General features: G+C 37.8%; 1 protein-coding gene across 5 annotated transcripts in view; it reads right to left on the reverse strand.

Annotated features, from left to right (window-relative positions):
- Nucleotides 1–7316: 7316 nt before the first annotated feature.
- Nucleotides 7317–20631, reverse strand: part of FAM161A (FAM161 centrosomal protein A) — a 31683-nt gene continuing 18368 nt past the window's right edge. Inside the window, exons 2-7 of one of the 5 annotated variants that reach the window (XM_044660680.1) lie at nucleotides 19540–19778; nucleotides 16399–17577; nucleotides 15760–15921; nucleotides 13327–13426; nucleotides 8639–8784; nucleotides 7317–7767 (exon numbers count right to left, since the gene is read on the reverse strand). In XM_044660680.1, the coding sequence (XP_044516615.1) occupies nucleotides 7707–7767; nucleotides 8639–8784; nucleotides 13327–13426; nucleotides 15760–15921; nucleotides 16399–17577; nucleotides 19540–19778 (1887 nt within the window). In that variant the 3' untranslated portion in view covers nucleotides 7317–7706. Of the gene's footprint in view, nucleotides 7768–8638; nucleotides 8785–13326; nucleotides 13427–15759; nucleotides 15925–16398; nucleotides 17578–19539; nucleotides 19779–20631 lie in introns of those variants that run through there. The other 4 variants (XM_044660681.1, XM_044660682.1, XM_044660679.1 and 1 more) reach the window with 4 other exon arrangements.

The raw sequence follows: 20631 nt of genomic DNA on the forward strand, positions 1-20631 counted from the left end.
AAAGGAAGAAAGGAAGGAAGGAAGGGAAGGAGGGAGGGAGGGAGGGAGGGAGGGAAGGAAGGAAGGAAGGAAGGAGTGACAGAGAGAAGGAAGGAAGGAGGGAAGGAAGAAAAGAAGGAAGGAAGGAGGGAGGGAGTGACAGAGAGAAGGAAGGAAGGAGGGAGGGAGAGAGGGAAGAGAAAGAGAGAGGGAGGGAGAGAGGGAGAGAAGGAAGTAAGAAAAGGTTTTTTTTTTTAAGATTTTGGTAACTTTGGGTGCAGGAGGAAAGGACTCCCACAGGTCCAGGAGAATCTTGGTGGCAGACAGCGTCAGTGCCATGATTAAGATGAATGAGAGTAATTAAGGTTTCAGCCAGAGCCAGGCATCATAAAGACTGCTCTGGTCAGCTTTTGGGCTTTGTTTATTTTATATGCTTTGAGATCACACATAAAGTTGTCATGGAAATCCATTCTCACCATCCATCTTATCATTGGAGACAATGTGTTAGGTGTGTTTGATGTATCTCTTGGGCCACAGTGGTGAGAAAGTACATAGGAGACAATTTCTCCATATTTCATTCATTGTTCTTTTATGTTAAAGTATTGTACCAAATTGGGTCTGGGAGGGGGGAATCTTGGAGACTGTTCTGGCCTGTTTTTGTAGGCACCTGTGTATGGGAATCTGAGTTAGAGTATTAAAATCTTTAACATTAACTCACTATATGCTGATTTGTTGTGAAATGGCTTCTAGGGTAATTTCTGTATTACTGTATATAAGGGTGGGAATTTCCTAGGAGTTATAGGGGGCCTCTGCCATTAGCCTGTATTGTTTTATTGTTTTTCTGTGTTTCCCTGGGGCTGAGTAAGGATACTGATTTCAATAATTTCAGTAAAAGGGAATATTAGTGAGAAAAAAGTCACTTAGGAGAAACTGAGTGGAAACATCCATCATTCTGATACCTGCTGTGCAGGTTTCAGAACTGGTGATGAGCTGTGCTAACCACAAGTTTTGATGGCTTCCCGCATTTGGGAAGAGCAATTTTAATTAAATGATAAAGTCAGATTTCCATATATTTAGAAGAGAAAGGAGCAGAAGTGTAGGCTTCACATACAGATGACTTTTCAAAAAAAATCAGTAGAGAAGGAAGAGAAGGAAATATATAGGATGATAGCAATTCAAGTGAGTTTTTTTGAGAATGGTGGAGATAAGATTGTGTTTGTAGGCAGCAGGGAAGAAACCAGTACAGGAGAATGAATGAAAGAATGTAGCAATTATTAGTTAGAGTTACTATAAGCAAAGCATTGTGCTAATCAATGAGGATACAAATAGAAAAGTAAGACTGATCTCTGCTTTTAAGGAACTTACATTATTTTTTTATTTTTTGAACTTAAATTTTAATGGAGTAGAGAACATATATAAGTTTTAACTGCAAGTTGACCTCAAGGTCCTTGGTAAAGCAGATGTTAATGTATTACGATTAAAAATAATAAAGGCTGATATAAATATAGAAATTAGTATTTTAATTAAAGCCATGCTGATAGATAAAGTCATTAGACCACGCGCTTGTAAGAATTCAAAACTGCCGCTTCAGCCATAATTACCTCCCCTCTCCTCCCGCGCCCAGTAGCTAAAGAGGAAGTTCAAAGTCACTACAGAAGTCTATATCCCTTCTCTTACATCATCCCACTTCCTGTCTACCATGAGGAATCATGGGAAGTGTAGTTTCAAAGTCTCCCACATGTCCATAGAAAATATATATATATATATATACTTTTAGATGGCATTTCCCAAATTTCACTTTTACAAATGCTTCTTTTAAAAATCATTTCTACTGATAAATTGATATTGACTTATAAAGTTGAACTATTTGACAATACCAAGGACTTTGGAGACATGAACTTTCTTTTCCTGGTCTTCTATACAAATAGAAGCACTTTCCAGGCTATATCTCCACACAGGTTGCTTCTCAGGATAATAGCTGTGGAGACTGGGCTGGAAGCAAAGCTATTCCCACATCTCTCAGGTTCTAAATCCTGCGATGCCTCTATCAAAGGCTGTGGGAAGATGGTGGTCTAGGAAATGGTGGCATTTTGCATTGTCTGGCAGATATTGCCTCCTGTCAGAGAGCCTTGCTGCTTCCGCTAGACAGGTTTACCTGCCCTGTGAGTTGCCCTTGGTTGGTATTTAGTGGGGTTGGTGCCCCTCTCTCCCCAAAGCAGTTGTTTCCTTAAATAATGACTGTGAGCACCGGACTAGAAGCAGGAATTATAATCTGGGAGATTCTACTAGTTTCAGGGCTCTTGTGTTTTTCTGCTTGGTCAATAGTTGTCAGTGGTGGTGTAACAATAAAAAGTGCCAGTAACCAATGTTATGATAAAAGGGGAGAAAAGAGTGTCTATGTGGTGACTCCCTCTTCCAGCTCTCTCCTGGGGCCAAATATACACTGGGAGACTTTAAGGGGGTGTTATCCCGAACCTGGGTGACCTGGATGGTTGTGCCACCCCACGGGAGTTGGGGGCGAGGCTTCCCTATAAGACGAGGTATGGAGTACCCCAATCAGATTCTGAATAAGGACAGGATTCACACAAACCTCCCTTTCCCGTCCCCCTGATCAGTTAACTTCACAGTGGGTAGTCTGGCTTCAAGATGGAGGCAGCCAGACCAAGCTGTGATTCCCCTCTCCCTTGTTGTCTCTCAGGCACTCTTGAACTCTATCTGACTGATGAATGGCTTTTATTATTCGCAATTCAGGGATTGGGGAAAGGGGTGTAGAGCAGAGGGATTTTGGGGTGCCCTCTTCTCTATTTCTATGGGGAATGTCACTTGGATGGAAACTTTTCAGGTTTCCACTCCTAAGCTTCTTCCCCTGCCACTTCTCCTTCTGTTTCTATTTCTGGTTTTCTGTTACTATCCTTTTCTGTAATTGTAAGTTTTGACTGAAAGGGGGTCTCTCAGCAAGGTTGGGTAATGGGAGAAGGAGACTAAGAGATTGCTCCCAAAATGGAGTCCCAAAACTTATCTAACTGGATGGTTGAAGTCTTAATGGGTGAGATGCAATGGAATGGCTTTGATCAGGGAATCAGGGTTTCAATTTCCAAATGAAAAATCCTCAGGAAGCCCTCAGGACTAGATTCTAGCTGGAATGTCCTCCGCCCAAAGACCTCTCCTCTCCTTCTTCCTCCAGAGAATTTCCCAGAATTCCCTCTGGTCTCAACTGTCAGCAACTCCCTTCTCTGGCTCCTTTTGTCCCATCCTCCTTGCACAAATCCCATCCTTACAGTGGCAATGAGGAAGGTGGGCTCCTTCTCCACAATTTCTCCCTTCAAGGATAGCTATGAGGATTGAGCTAGAAGCAGATTTGGTGGTTTAGAAAACATTACTATTCTCAAGTTTCCCAAAGAAAGGCTGAAGATAAAAGATTGGGAATTATGGTTATGATCATGTAGGAGAGAAGACAGGAGAGCATGAGATGAAGGGGTTGGTCTTGGCAAAAAAGATAAACTCTTCATTAGGGCCTGAGGGAGCAGTTAATGAGGGAAGATGTCAGAGGAATATGAGATAAAGAAAAGGGGAGAAGAAGCTCCCAGCAGATGGCCTCAATTATTTCAGTGAACTATGAGGCAAGGTCTTCAGCTGAGAGTGGAGAAAGGAGGTACCATGGGAGGTTTGTGGAGAAAGAAGATTATGAACAGCTGCTTTAGTGAATGAGACAGAAACTTGAAATCTCAATTTGGGAAAACAAAGAGCACAATTTAAAGAACAAGTCATTTACTGTCTCATTCAGTTTTACTTTATATTTAATATTTTTTACTATCTTCACAGATTTGTGTGCTATGGCTTTTAAGGCACAAATAAAAGCATGCATCAATGTCCTCTTTCTACCTTTACTGTTACTCTTTCAAGGGAAAATGTTAAAATAAAACTACACGTTTTTATCTTTTTAGATTTGTATTGATTTAAAAAAATTTTACATCACCTCTATTTCTCTCTGTATGTTCCCCTTAATATCTCTGAGATCTATCCCTTATAACAAAGAACTTTTAAAAGGGGAAAAGAAGAAAAAATTCATCTAAACCAGCCAACACATGCTCCATATTCCACATCTATTCTTGCAAAAGGATCAGGGGAGGAATTTTCTCACATCTTTTCTTTGGGACCAAAGAATTGGTGACCCAATTTTGCAACATTCAACTTCTATTGCTCTGCTGTCATTCTTTCCATTTATGTTGTTGTAGTCATTGTGTATATTGCTTTCAGTTCTGCTTATTTCTCTCTGCATCAGTTCATGTTTTTGCATGCTTCTCAGTATTTATCACTGAAGCTCACTGTTTCTTCTGGAACCAGTGACAATATACCATTACATTCATGTATTACCACTTGTTTTCCCCATTTCATTTCTCAACTGATGGGTCTTTTTGTTTCCAGTTCCCTGAAATTACAAAAAGTGATCTTATAAACATTTTGGTGTATATGAGGCCTTTCTTTTGGTTGCTGATTTTTTTTCGGATATATGCCTTGCAGTGGGATCCCTGGGTCAAAGGGTACAGACATTTTACTTACTTTCTTAGGATAATTCCAATTACTTTCCAGAATATTTGAGCCAATTTACAGCATTATTATAGTTTTTTCATATCCCTTTCTCTATTTGTTCATTGGGGTAAGGTTTTTAATATTATATATTTGTAGCATCTCTTATATATTATGGATATTAGACTATTGTGATATTTGATGAAAACATTTCCCCTACATTACAGCCTCTCTTATTCTACCTTTAATGATATTCATAAAACCTTTAAAAGGTTTAATGCAGTGGGTGGCTCAGTGGATTGAGCAGTAGGCCTCGAAATGGGAGGTCCTTGATTCAAATTTGGCCTCAGATACTTCCCAGCTGTGTGGCCCTGAGCAAATCACTTAACCCCCATTGCCTATCTCTTATGGCAATTCTGCCTTGGAACCAATACAAAGCACTGATTTTAAGATGGAAGGTAAGGGTTTAAAAAAACAAAAACAAAAGGTTTAATGCAAAGTTAAAATATTATGTAGTGAAAATGGCATGTGTGTATATATACCCATATATATATATACACGATTTCACTACATAAAATTATATATATGTTTATATTATATATAAACAATCTCTAGCCTTCCTTTAGTTAAAATTCTGATCTCTCATACTTGTGAAAGGTACCTGTTCTAGTCCTCTTCTTTTAATAATATGGTCTCTTATTGTCAGCTGTTTTGAATTTTTTTTTTTTTTTTTGTAGCATATGTGTAAGCTATTGGTTTAAATCAGTGATGGGCAAACTACAACCCTGGGCCTGGTGGGGGTGGGGGGCGCCCTGAAATGTTCTATCCCCTGGCTCCCTAATCTGGATACAATGAGTAGGATACAATACAATGAAACTTCAAAAGATTTGCCTTAGAAACAGACTGACAGATGAGCATTTCCTTTCCTTTGGCCCCCTCTTTAAAAAGTTTGCCCATTACTGGCTTAAATCTATTTTCTGCTAAATTGCTTTCTAGTTTTCCCAGCTACAGTTCTTTTTCCAGCAGGAAGCCCTTCCCTCAAAAAAAATGTACTTGAGCTTATCAAACAAGAGTCTATTGTTTTCAATTACTTCTGTTCCACAAATCTACTTTTCTGTCTTTAAACCAGCACCCAATCTTTTTTTTAACCATCCATATTTGGGTTTTTTGGAAAGTCACAAACATGAAATAAAAGGAGCACTTTCTATACACCATAAAATAGAAGAAGATTGCACATGAAACAATGTCTATTCTGTTATCTTTCAAAGCAGTCTGGATTTCAGCCCACCTTCCTCCTATTTGGTGTATTTAAAATATTCATAATTTACTTTTTTTTTTGGAGGGGGAAAGCAAGCCTATTCCTAGTCCCCCCTCACACTGCCAACGCTCAAAGTTAAAAAAACTCCACAAAAATAAAAATATTTATAATGAAAGCATACATAGCAAATCAAGGAAAATTGCCTTTTATTTTGTCCATGTCCCAAAATGTACATTTTATTCTTGACTTAAATCCATCACCGCAGCACTAAATACTATTTTCTAAACCAGGTTCCAAGGGAGAAAAACCATAAGGCTAGACAATGGAGGTTAAGTGACTTGTCCCGAGTCACAGAGAGTTAGGAAGTGTCTGAGGGCACATTTGAACCCAGGACCTCCTGCGTCCAAGCCTGGCTCACTATCCACTGAGCCACCCAACTATCGTTATATAAATTCCCTTTATGACTCCTGCTTTGTAATACTTTGAGGCCTAATAATACCATGGTAGGTGCCTTTTTTTACTTCCTCCTTATCTATCTTGAATTTCAGCTCCATATTAGCCTTTTCTATTGTGCCGTCTGAGGTCGGAGAGCCATACTCAAAGACCCAGATTCAAACGTCTCTGACACACAGCCGTGTGACCCTGGGCAAGTCACTGAACTTTTCAAGAGTCTTTCGAGGTGGCCCTCTAAGTTGCAGAGAAAGGGCTCGCCTCCTTTTATCGATGAAATGAGAGGTGGAGCCTTTTGTGGTCTAAACAGCATTCTCCAGAGGCTTCCCGGTCCGATTGGGGTCCCAGGCCCTCCCCCACAGTGGTCTTCTAGCTTTTTATTCTTTTTCTCAATGTCATTAAAAAGCCCCACCCAAACGTAACCTTTTCTGGGCCAGCCCTGGCCAGGCACCTCCCCTTCTGAGGATCCCTAGCAGCCTCGGGCAGTGGGAGGATGCCCATAGGGCAGCGGCAAAGACCTCCAAGCAGGAACTCCGAAGATTAACTGGAGAAAGTGTGGTGGAGCATGGGGGGTGGGGTGGGGAAGTGGGCCTCCGGGCCGGCAAGGCAGCCGCAGGCTCAGAATACTTCCGGGGGGATGGGGGGGGGGAGGGGCGGGCAGACTCCGGGATTACCGATCTATTTTTAGCGCGGCAGCCCTTCCAGCCAGGTGGGACCCTCTTTTTCAATCCTCAGCCTTGGTTTACCTACCCTTTCTCTAAATCTTTCAAAATCGGGTAAGAGCAAGTAAAAAGCCAACAAGGTCCCTCTGTGCCGGGCATCTGAGGCAGCTAGGTGGCATAATGAATGGATTCACTATGAGAGGCAAGAAGAACCGAGTTCAAATCTGCCCTCAGACACTTTACTTGGGCAAGTTTGTCAACTTCTGCCGGCCTCAGTTCCCTCAACTGTAAAATGGGTATAATAAAAGCACCCACTCCTTTCTGTGAGCTATTACTTAACAGTTCTCACTGATATTACTTATTCATTAGTTTTTCCACTATAAGGAAGATATAGCTAGAAATTAAAATGTCTTACCACATCATGCTCTTAGGAACACTTTTATTTGAACTAGAAATGCTTATTCACCTACAAACGATGGTGAATACAAAGGAGAAACAATAGTGCAGCCCTGATTTCACATTAGCACTTAATTTTTTAAAAATTTCTTCCTGTGTCTATTGAAAGAGGCTGTGCATGATTTGCTTAAAAAGCATCTATGAGCAATGATTTGGGACTTTAAAAAAAACTTATTCAGAAATCCAACATTTTCTTGAGGACAGAGACCTGTCTCTAAAGATTGTGTTTCCAGAGCCATTCCTAACACAAGGCAGGTAGCTGTTGGCTGTAAGCAACAGTAATCCCAGCACCATAAAAAGCTTTTCTTATTCCCACTTTCTTCTCCACCAAGTTTTCTTGTGAGTGATCTTTTATCAGCTTGATTGAGGCCATCTTAGCTCACAAAGTCATCCAGATCACTTTCTTCCCAGAGTTCTCTTAGTTTGTCTTCTAGGCTAAGACAGGCAAAAATAAATAAATAAAAGGATTTCATGTTAATCATCCAAAGGAAAAATTATCTGGTTACAAGGTAAACAAATCCTCATGTATATTCTTTTATTATGTAATTCTATGTCTTTCTCAGATTCTTGAGGGGTGTGCTAATTCCTTACCAGAAAGTCTTGTAGATAGCTGGCAGCTGGAAAAATTACATTTTATGCTTAGAAATGTTCTAGGTCAGGGGCAGTTGGGTGGTTCAGTAGATTGGGAGCCAGGTCCTGGGTTCAAATCTAGTCTCAGACATTTCCAGACCCTGGGCAAGTCACTTAACCCCCATTGTCTAGCCCTTCCTACTCTTCTGCCTTGGAACCAATATACAGTAGGGATTCTAAGATGGAAGGTAAGGGTTTTATTTTTAAAAATGTTCTATGTCAGTGATTTTGTTATTCATTATTAAGGCTTCATTTTTTTTAAAGCATCACATTAAGGAAAAAAACACAATGTGCCATATTTCTGCTCTTGTTACATTTTCTAGGAGTAAAAAAGAGTACTTTTGCTCTGTGCCATAGTGATACAGAGAACTGAACTTGGGAGTCAGGAAGACCTTGGTCCAAATTCCATGACAGACACTTAAGAGCAGTGAGACCCTAAACAAGTCACTTAATTAAACCCTCTGTGCTTTGGTTTCTTCAACTTTCAATGGGGATAAACAATATCAACCACGTCACAAGATAGCTGTGAGGAACAAATAATATGCTGCAGGGAAAGTCCTTAGTCCTTTGTAAACCTTAAAATATTATATATAAAAAACAAAGGAGTTGAAGGTTTGAAGAAACAAAATTTAATTTTTTAAGTTTGAAGCATTAAGGATTTATAATTAAATATTACCTTACTTCATCTTCAGTGCAGTTTTCATTCTCTTGGTCTGTGAAATACTCTGCATTTTGACCTGTTGCTGAAATAAGTGCTTCACAAAGTCCTAGTTTTCTTAAACAATTAGAGTAATGCTTCTCTGCTGATAGTCTTGCATTATTCTAAAAGAAAAAAATAACTTTGTTAATTAGTTAACAAGAAACATCTAGCTTTAAAAAGCAAACTCCCTTAAGTTAAAGCACTGTCACTTATCGGGAAAGTGGTTAGAAGCTCCTCTGGAAATAAATTCTATTGGTATCTCCATAGGTCTATGGGGAAATTAAAAAAAAAATTTTAAATCTTTATTGCAGTTGTAACCATGTTTATGACCATAGGTGAAGGCCAGTAAACAAGCTAACAATCACTTTAGTTATCTTTGGAGATTTGTATTTCATAACTTGTAAAGAACGTAAAGTCTATGCCCCTCCCTCAGTCGATGGCTTGTAAATCCACATAACACTTATTAAAACAAGTAACATGCCATTTCCATGTCCCACCAGCAGTTTCTAATACTCTGTAGTGAAGAATTCTCTATCATGAGATGCAATTCCATGAAGCATAGCAGGAATGTTTCTGTGGTGTCAGCTAATTGAAGAATTAGTGTTGCTGAACACTGGACAAGTTTTGAAGCCTCCAAAGATCCTGGGGTCCTCCAAGGATTTGGGGTACCGCCTGAGCTGACTGGAAGTCAGTCATAGATTTAGAGCTCAAAGGGCTCTTAGCTGTCCCTTTGGAAATCCAGCTCCCTCATTTTACAGATAAAAAAACTGAAGCACAGAGAAGCTAAGTGGTCACACAGCTAAGAAGGGCTAAAGGCTAGCCTAGCTTTGGGCTACTTTCTAATTTGTACTGCATTAGTGCTGTGGCTTTCTACAGGGGCTTTGAAACACCTGAAGATCACTGGACATTTGAATTTGGTAGAGGCTCCCACAAGTAGGTATGAGATCCTGAATACCCTATAATTGGCTTAGTCACAAAACAAACCTTCCCTATATTTCAGGAAGAGCCAGTCAAGGCCAATTTCTTGATGTAAGCAAAAGCTTCTTAAACAACTGGAGCTACCTCAGAGTGGACTGGGCTGTACTAAGGGTGTGGGAGACCTCTTGCCAACCCCATATCTCTATCTTTTCCACAAAAGAAATAGAAAACTTTTTTTCAAAAGCTTTGCTAGAGATCAAATTGCTTAGCATCTCTGGGGCAGCGGAGGGAGGGAGGGAGACAATTTAGATTTTATAATTTGAGAAAATGTATGTTGAAAAAAATTATTACATGTAATTGGGAAAATAAAATCTTTTTTTAAAATCTAGATAAATTATTCCCACAGCATGTACCTCATCTACTTGTTTATTAATTCTGACAAAAAAGGAAATGAAGTTAGTCTGGCATGACTATTCTTGATGAAGCCAGGCAGGATTGCTCCTCTTTATAGACATTCACTACCTATCTCCTTAGGGAACTTTTCTAGAATTTTCCCTGGAACTAAAGTAAAATTCACTGTTTTCAGACTCTGTTCTCTTCTTTTTTTTTGAAAATCAGGACTTCATTTGCCTTTCTCCATTCTTGAGGGACCTATTCCATATTCCATGATCTTTCCTATATCACTGGTAGTGATCACACAAATCACTTTTTTCAAGATCCACTTCACTTTAGCTAGGTTACTTAAATATGCCACCAAGGGCAGCAAGGTGCTTTCTTATATCCTTACTATCTTGGGTAGCAACCCCTATTAATCACTTCTGGGGAGTCATTTCCAGGTAAAGGTTATTTTCCCTTGTAGAGAAAACAAATAAAAGAACTACTGAGCAGCTGCCTTCTCTGATGCTGTCCCATCCATTTTAGGTGAAAAATCTCATCTCTTCTTTAAGTCTCCTTTTCTCCCAATATGACTGAATAAACTCCTTTTGATTGTTCTTAGTACCTCTCTACCCAAACTCAGATCCTTCTGAGCTATAGCACTGCAGATGGTATATTTACAGGACCATTTTCTGTACACTTAGGGAGTATGTAGAATATGTCCTGATTTCCTCTCCTTCTCTAACACAAACTCTAGGAGGTAAGTCAACTCCCTCCTAGGGCTGCTATCATTTCCATCACAGCAATCAGTTCTTCCTTGTTAGTGAGAATATGAATTTTCCCTTTTTCATCTCTCTACCTTTTGAGGGCTAAAATGATCAGTAAAGCCAGAACATTTAACTGCTCTGCTTTTGGCAGGGAGAGAACTCCAACAGATGTCTGTATGATTGAATTACTGAATTCCTCTGCTGTTAATCAATCATGACTCTGTGATCTATTTCCCAAACTTCTCATCTGTTCTCCTCTTTTCCACCCAGGTGGTAATGTAATATATGCTAATAACAAAATAATTTCTGTTTCCTCCACCTCACTTTTCTGAGATCGCTATTTCTCTAGTTACTCTCACCGACGACCATGCCTTTTTCCACTGACCCTTCCATCTCCTAACCTTGTCTTTGATATCATTGGTCAACTTCTCTTCCAAGTCAGTCAGTTAATGAGCGTTTATTAAACACCTACTATGTAGCAGGCACTGGGCTACGTACTAAGACTATGACATCTGATTTTTACCATCCTCTCGCCATCCTTATCATTTTATATGCTTCTTTCCAGGATATTCCCCCCTTCTTCAATGACTTTAGCAAATGGTTCACAGATTTCTTCTGCATATCCTACATATCTACATATCCATTCTTCATCTCTATATACTAATAATAATGTTCAAAGTTTAAGTAACTATATCTTAGTTGATAATGAACAGGTGTTTATCCTGAGAAGTAACAAAAAATATTAAGTTAAAATAAAAACTTCTCTGTAATGATTGCCGTAACTTGAAAATGAAGTGTTCATTTGCTATACTGGAGAAATTTCATAAACTTAAATGGAAAGAGATGCATTAGATATAGTAAAAGCAACTCAGGTTCTCTAACAGATCCATATTTTAAAGTATCCATTTATTTCTTACCCCTCCCCTCATTTATTATAGACTTAGAAAATGTTTGAGGCCTGGGAATTCACTGAATGATCTAACTGCTTATTAACAGAGTTCACCAATGATGAAGTGGAAGTACTCTAAGATGATGCCTTTGCAGCACAGGATAGAGAACAAGAAGTCATAATCTAGTTAATTTGATCAATACAAGCCAGAGAACTGTATAATTCTGTCTCCAAAGTGATTTTTTTTGCTTTATTATCCTGTTCAGAGGGCTACATTGGTCATAAATGATAAAATTACTTTATGCTGCAAACACACAATTGAACATGTGTTCTCTGTTTGAATCTAAAACTGATATTAAAAATTCATACCTGGGGGCAGCTGGGTGGCCCGATGGATTGAGAGCCAGGCCTAGAGAGAGGAGGTCCTGGGTTCAAATATGGCCTCAGACACTTCCTAGCTGTGTGACCCTGGGCAAGTCACAAACCCCACTGCCTAGCCCTTATTGCTCTTCTGCCTTAGAACCAACACATAGTATTGATTCTAAGATGGAAGGCAAGGGTTTAAAAAAAAAATTCATACTAGAAGTATGAAATAAAATGTAATACATGACATCATGCTTAAGCCTTCATATAAAACCTGTATTTGCATCTTTTAAAAAGATACAGTGACACTATAATCCTATGTGGATTTGGGAGTAGAGCGTAACTGGCATACATACCCCTTTTCAATAAGGTACAACTATTTATCTGTGGAAGAGATATATCATGGTATAACTAACCTTATTTGGCCATATCAATAGGAAGATATAGCTACCACCTAGGGGCTTTACTTTGCTAAGAGTTTTTTAAATCTATAAGTTTATGATCCTAATTCTCTATGGTTTGTATCTTATATGTATATGGCTAATAGTACTTCTTATCTTTTGGGTAAAAGTTATTTGTTTAAAGTTAAACTAGATATACACAGCCAATTGCCTTTTTTTTTTTTTAACCTTTACCTTCCACCTTAGAATCAATACTGTGTATTGGTTCTGAGACAGAAGAGTGGTAAGGGCTAGGCAATGGGGGTTAAGTGACTTGCCCACGGTCACACAGCTAATTAGTGTCTGAGGCCAGATTTGAACACAGGACCTCCTGTTTCTAGGCCTGACTCTCAACACTAAGCCTCCTAGCTGCCCCTTCCCATTGCTTTTAAAAGGGATTATGGATTGCAAAAAGTACTTCAACTTGGACTACCAGTCATTTTTTTTTTGTATTATGACGATGTCATTTACAGAAAATTTGTTTTTTACAACTTAAATTATCTTCATTGGTAGTGATTGAAATGTGATACTCTGAAGTCAGGCTGATATTATTGGTAGTTTTGTTGTTTTTTAATTTACAAAACTCCTAAAAATCTTTTCACCATCCAAAATTAAAGAAAAGAAGCCTTACCCTAAAACCTAAATTAAATCAATCCTGAAAAATATAAATAACCACTATTTAGAGTCAGTGACTAAAGTGCTTACATGAAAAAAATTAGGAATACTTAATATAGAAATAAATTTTACATTCTATATGGACTTAAAAGTGCATTGGCAGAATTATGGTCTCAGATTTTGGTTAATTTGATGCTTCTGTCATAACTACTTATTAATTCCTAAATTAAAAGGGAAAGTTGGGAGTTGAAAACATAAAAGAAAAAAACTAAAGAACTAAATTCCAATCCACACAACCTGAGCAACTCTTTCAAACAGTAATGGCCTCTTCTTCAATCTCTGTTCTATTTCTTCTAGTTCTTGTAGGTACTCTTTCATCCTTTCCTTCTCATTCCTTCTATCATTAGAGTAATATAAAAGAAGAAATTAATTTAAATAAGTTATGCTAAAAATAAGAATTACATATAATGGTAGTTTTTCCTAAGTCACAATTTTAAAATGAATTCCGTATGAAACAGCTTACCATATTAATATTTCATTTCCTTAGCCAAGGTTGTATTATTATTATGATTATTATTTCATGGGGCTTGAGCCAGATAGAATGCTTATTGGGTGAATCAGTCTATTCATTGGGAATACAATGGATACTTTTTGAAGTAAATGAAATCTTCAATGTCTATGAAATAGTAATTTAGTAAACAAGACCTGGCCTAGAGAGACGACTATATACTCTACTAGCTAATTAATTTGCAAACCATCCATTTAATAGCTGGCAGATACACACACACACACACATACATAAAGGAATACCTTTATACAAGTTCCCTGGGGCTTTTTGGGACACCTTGTATATTTATCATATGGACTTGTGATTTCAATGGTGTAGGAGCTGCCAGGGAAGAAAATTCTCTTTCTCCCTGTCTATATTGGCTACTGTTCTGTAACTCCCAGTCTTGGAGACAGTATATTGCCCAGAGGCACAAAGCCAGAATGGGTCAGGAATGGGAACTTGAACCAGGCCATTCATTCTAAATGCATCCTCATTATGTCACTGTCTCAGATTTATCTATCTTCAACATTCCAACCTTTAGAGATGAATCTTAGGTTAGAGAAGTATATATTTTCTCATCCTATACCCAAATATGAGAATAAATGAATTCTTTTAAGATTTCTTATGACATAATTCTATATACATACACACATACTTATGTGTATAATTACATGCATACATATATACACACAGTGTCCTAAAAGTCTCAGAGCTGTTTTAAGCTTTAATAACTTAAGAAGTATGAATACTACAAACTTACAAAAAACAATGACTTTAAAGTCTAATTATTTGAATTTATTTTATATTTATTTAGTTTTGCAAATCTTGAATAAAAAACTTTTAACTGGAACAAGACTGAACACCCTGGCACTATGCATTACAAACATGCCTGTTTCTGGATGACACCTTCTCAGATCAATGAACTGAACTGTACTCTTGCTAGGCTCCTCAGCCATTTGATTTATCTCCTTTAGAGCTTTTCTTTTAGGTCAGGTCACAACTATCAATCACATATGTGTCAAAATCTCCTTCTTAAGATAAACTAGAATTACAAATCCATTTTTTCCAGTCACTGAGTAGCAGCTGAGGAAAGTTTTTAATCAAGTTTGAAAACTAGAGGAGCCAAAAAAAAAAAAAAAAAAAAGAAAAGAAAACTGGATGAGTGTATGGAGCACAAAATAGCGATGATGTTGAATTTTAATATGAAACAAACTGATATTTTTACATTTAAAATAATTAACCTTTCAAATTTTTTTTTGTAAGTTTGTAGCATTTATACTTTGGAAATTTCTAAGCCTTCTGGATCATCCTGTACATTGGCTGTCAGGAGAGAGAGAGAGAGAGAGAAAGAAAAAAAGAGAGAGAGAGAACACTTATATACACACACAAAATATAAAAAAATATATACTTATATACACACAAAAGATAAAAGTATATAATACCTTTACACCCCCAAAAATAAAAAGTATATATCTATATATACTTATACATACAAAAGATAAAAATTATATATCTATTTGTACCCATATACTCATATGTATTTATATATAAGATATATATAAATAGATACTATACCCCCCTACACATACACACATACCACACCACACATGATCTTGTTTGGTCTTAGAGTCCCTAAGCAACAAAGTAAAGACTATACATAGCAGAACAGTTGCCAATCAGCAATGGGGGAAGGAATGTCCTCCCAGGGAATTGCTTATACTACAAGAATCCTAAGTCTAGCCTCTATTTTTCACCATCAAAAAAGAGAAGTAAGTTGTGTGCCCAGAGATAAACTCTATGTTAACTCCTATTATCCTAAATGATAATCATAGTAAGCTGTGTTCCGAATAACAACTCTACTGACACCTTTAGTACCCTTAAAAAACCTAACCCTCTTCCCATGGACTTTTCTAAATACTTAAGATGACTCAGTATCAGATTAATTCCCTTATACTAATGTTGATAATTAAAAAAAAACAACTGTTCATTTTCTTTAAAGGAATATATATCGTAATTGATTAAAATAAATTACTATTTAGTTCACAAGCATCATAATATTTTAAATTGTTAGACTCCATTTCTCTCTTGGCTTTGGGGGTAGCATTTTGTTCTTCGGACATAAACATTTTCATGTTAGTCATAAAAATACTGTTAGAATTTCAAGGTTCTTTAAATGATACCTCAGCATTGTCATTCTGGATTTAGATTGGGCTAAACTTTGACGTGTATCAAAAGCCCGAACGTGGGTCATCAGCCGTTTTTGCAATTCTCTCATTCTTTTCCTCTGCTTAGCTAGAATCCGTTTTTCTTCCTCTTCTAATATTTTCTTTTCCTCAAGGGATCTCCTGAGGGCAAAATAAACTAAGGATGAATTCATTTTAAGCCACTAAGAAGAGTTTTTAAAAAAGAATCTACATGTAATAAACTAAAGGCAGAAAAACAGGTTGTGGTAGATTGAGATAAAATAAATCAAATAACTCAATCATTTGTTCCTTTTGTGGAATGGACTTTAAAAACTGGGACACATTAGGCTATTTGATTACAGTCCTTTCTACTCCAGAGAGCTGTGGGACAGAAAAAGTATTAATTGGGAAAAATACTTTGCTGTACTCCAATAGACCCGCGGCACTCCTACCAGCAAGAGCACAACCAGTTCCAGCCTGCGGGTTCTGTGACTCCCACAGAATTTTACAATTTAATCCAGTGGGTAATTCCTTTCAGTTGACCAAGATAAAGTATTTTCCTCTGGACTATGGGTAGTGATTTATCAATCACTGATTAGATAAGCCTGCATTTGAATTCTGGGTGTATAGAGTTACCTGATGGCTTGTTGTCTCATTCTTGAAGATACAGTAGCTCTGGGAGAATCATAATCACTTGGTTCACAAAGGGCATACTCAGTCCTTGAGTGCTTTGCTCGTGCTTTGCCTCGAGGAGAGAGATAGGGCCAACGTGTTTCTTTCAAACATTCTTCATCAGCTTGAATGTCTTCCAAAATTTTCTCCTTTTTGGAGGGGATCCGCAAAGTTAAAAGATCAAATGGTTCACAGACTGTGGTGGGCCTGGGATTCTTCTGCTGCAAGAATTGCTTCTGAAATTTTACATGGAGGGTTTTGAAGTCAGGCACTGGATACCTGACCTTGTTCCCATGTATAGTCTTTCCACACTCGTCTGTGTGCTTCAGCTTCCTCTTGGAGGGCGACTGGTGAGCCCACATGTTTCTGGGGAGTGATGCGTTCTGTAAGAGCAGCTGTGTTCTCAAGTGCTCTTGAAGTTCTCTTAAGAACTCCTCTTCCTTTAGTTTGTCGCCAAAAGGTGAGCTGTAGGTGGACCTGGGAACAGGTCTGGCTTTAAACACACTCTTTTTCTTTTCGGGCTTTGGTGGATCAGTCAGTTGCATCTTCTGAGCTTTCTTCAGTTCTTCCCTTGCAATAAATGCAAATGGCCTCTGGGTGGCCAGAAGGATCTCTCTGCATCTCTCCTTCACATTCCTTCTTCTTTCTTCATTTTTTTCTAGTAATTCATGATAAAGAGGGAGGAAGACAGACTCAGGCACAGGATTGGCTCGGAATCTTTTTTTCTCTGCTTGTTCTTCTTGCATTTTTAGCTGTTTAAATGTCTTATCTTTCTCTGCCTGGGAGTTAAGACACTCTTTTTTTTTCCTTTCTTCTCGGATGGTCATTTGAAAAGGCTCTGGCACTGTAATCTTTGGCACCCAAATCTTTGGTTTCTTCTCTGGTTTTTCAATGAGTGATGAATCTGAACTTTCAGAGTGAGCACAAGGATAGTTTTTCACAGAAAAATCGACCCACATGTTTCTGATGTATTCTTTAGCAGAAGGCATTATTTTTACATCATTCGTATTTTCTTTTTCTAGATTGCAAAATCCATACTCAGATGCATCTGTTACACTAACAGAGGAAGGTTGGTTCAAATCGGGCTCAGAAAATGATCTTTGCAAACTGGCAGGTTGACAGGAGGAGGAGATCCACCCTGAGCTAAGGAAAAAGTAATGTGTTACACTTTGATCAAATACAAGAAACCACAATAGATGTATATGTTATAAAATCATTGAGTAGTAAGCTAAAAGTGACCAAAAGAGAAGAGCCCATAAAAAAATAATAATCATGTCTCAGTCCATTTTATAGATGAGAAAAACTAAGGGTCAGAGCTGAAGTGAGTTAATTGATAACTGATAATTCACATTCCACAAAACTATTAGGTTTACAAACACTTTTATCATAATGTCCCTGTGAGGTGGCAGGTTAAGAACTGTTGTCCCTATTTTACAAATAAAATGCTCTGCCAACCTTCTAATGTTAATATAGTTCCTGAGTAAATGCTTACTTGACTGACCTACTCCCAGTCTTACCAGCTAATGTCCAGGGTCTGTACAGCATATCTTAGGACTTGGAGACCCTCTTGGGACTTAGTCATGTCCTTAGACCATGGATACATTTCCTTGGCAAAATGAAGAAATGATCAGTAAATTTATGTATATCTATGCTTTCTTTCTCTTCCTTGGTATATCATAGAAAAAGTCATATATCCTCATATATACATGCAAAGTCTGTTCTACAATCAATGACTCTCTATTTCAATATAGAGTGTATACATGCATGCATTTGTGTGTGTGTGTGTGTGTGTGTGTGTGTGTGTGTGTGTATGTGTGTGTGTAATTGGATTTGGCCTTAATTCAGAATTAGTACTAGTGCATAAGGTTCATGATGGACACCAAACAATCCCTACAAGTCATCAGGACTAAAGATGCTGCCCAGGGCAGGAGGTTTATCCCATCTCATCATCCTGCCTTCTCAGGGCTACCATTTTAAATTCCTATTCGATTCAGTTCAACAAACACACAAATTTTATTAAAAAAATCTATATAATGCTAACTATATTCAAGGCACTCTATTATGGAATCATGCCCAAATTATACATCAAATATTCCTCTGAGACTCTAGGAGGGGTGGACAATAAAGAGGTATGGGTGGAGGAGGCCTTTCAATCCTGACTTCTGAGCCAAAAGATATAAGTACCCTCCCTTTCCCACCAATTGAACAAACCTGCTACACACTCTAAGATCCAGCACCTTTGGGCAACACCTTGGCTGATAGGACTAAGTACCCGAGTATCCTTTCTTTACTATTTCCATTAAATGATTTAACTTTGGTGCTAAGTGGACCAAATAGTTCTTTCTTACAAAAATGTTGGAAGAATCTGGTCTTCTGTATTGATACACAGTGTCAAAAACAGGCCCAAACCCAAGCCCTGTGATTCCAAGCAGTAAGTAAGTACTCTTTCTACTAGGCAACACTGTCTCTCCAACTTAATAGTAGAGCTAGAACTAGAACTTTTGGGATACTTCAGGTAAATCAGATAAAAAGTTAAACAATGACTCATAATTCAGGGAGCCTTCTATCATACCCTGATTGCATTTCTGTTAATTCACATATTATGCAGGGCTTTTAAAATTATACATTATTGAGACAACTAAGTAGCTCAATGGAGACAGGAGTTCATGGGTTCAAATCTGGCCTTAGACACATCTTAGCTATGTGTCCCTGGGCAAGTCACTTAAGCCCAATTGCCTAGCACTTATCATATTTCTACCTTGGAACCAATACTTTGTAGCACTCTGGAAGATGGAAGGTAAAGGTTTCAACATATATATATTTATATTATTAGAGATCATTAAGATGGTATAGATTGGATAGAAATGCAAATGTTTCTATATACCACTGGACAAAAAGAAGGCTATAACCCCCCCTGGATGAACATGAAAGTTAAAAAAAAATACAACCTAGTAAACATTTATACTTGTATCATTAAGTGTACAAAATATCTACATAGTACAGAAAAATACTCTTATATTTTGAACCACGTATTTGTTCAGTACAATGAATCATTTCTGAGGTTAAATCTAAGAAAATGCAAAAGGAATTATTAAAAACACTTACCTATCACATGGGCCAGGCATTTTTTCCTTCATGGTCTCTGGCTTTAAATGTAATTTACTTTGATATAATTCCTCTAATTTTGCCATCGTTTCCTTGTGGGCTGCCTTTAGCTCTTCTAATTTCCTGTAATACTCTTGATCAGAGTCAGAGATTTCAGAAATGCTCACTAAGTCCTCACTGCTCCTACTTTGATGAAGGCGTTGCATATCCACCGTAGCAAGATCAATATCAAAAACATCCTAGGAGAAAAAAAATCCTATTCTTTTAAATAGGAATTTGAAATTTCTGGAATTTAAAATCTGTACATTGGAAAACTCATGATGTTTATGCTGATAAAATGCTTTTTGACGCAATACCCTGTGATAATTGTAGAAATGATGGGTTCTAAATCACTGCCTGTTTTTCCTCTGACAGTTTACCAACTTCATTATAAAAACAAAAACAAAAAACAAACCTGGAAGAACAAATTGGCAATGTTTATGTTTATGTGTGTGTGTCTGTGAGAGAGAGAGAAAGAGAGAGAGAGAGAGACAGAGAGAGAGAGAGAGACAGAGACAGAGACAAAGAAAGGGAGGGAGGTGATGTTTCCAAATTACAAAAAAAATTGCCTTCTAAATCTCCTAAATTGGTTACTAGAGCCCTTACCCCCTCACTCAAACAAGAGTCCACTGGAGGATGCAGAGATTTATAGTTGAACTCCAGTACAATGAATGAACAAAAAAATCATTTAAGGGCTTATTATATGCCTGGCTCTTTACTAAACTCAAATATTTAAAACCACCTCCCTGCCTTTCAAAGAGCTTCCATTTTACTAAGGAAAGGCAACACATTCAAGTAATGAGAGAAGGGATTTTTGTTTTAAGGAGGTGGAAAGTGAAGTGAAGGATTATGCATGTGTGTGGGCAGCCCCAGGAGTTGATGGCCAAGGTGGATGGCTGGATGGGATGGGGAGCTAAAGCATGATCTGCTATCTAGATGTAGCTGAAAATAGTGAACCAAGTTTGTACAAGCTCGGTCACCAATCAATTGGGGTGAGTCCAAGCGTAGGAGCTCCAAATGAGCTAGAAATCTGAAGACCTGAAGATCTGTTTA

Source organism: Gracilinanus agilis, chromosome 2 (genome assembly GCF_016433145.1).
Source record: "Gracilinanus agilis isolate LMUSP501 chromosome 2, AgileGrace, whole genome shotgun sequence".
Classification (NCBI taxonomy): domain Eukaryota; kingdom Metazoa; phylum Chordata; class Mammalia; order Didelphimorphia; family Didelphidae; genus Gracilinanus; species Gracilinanus agilis.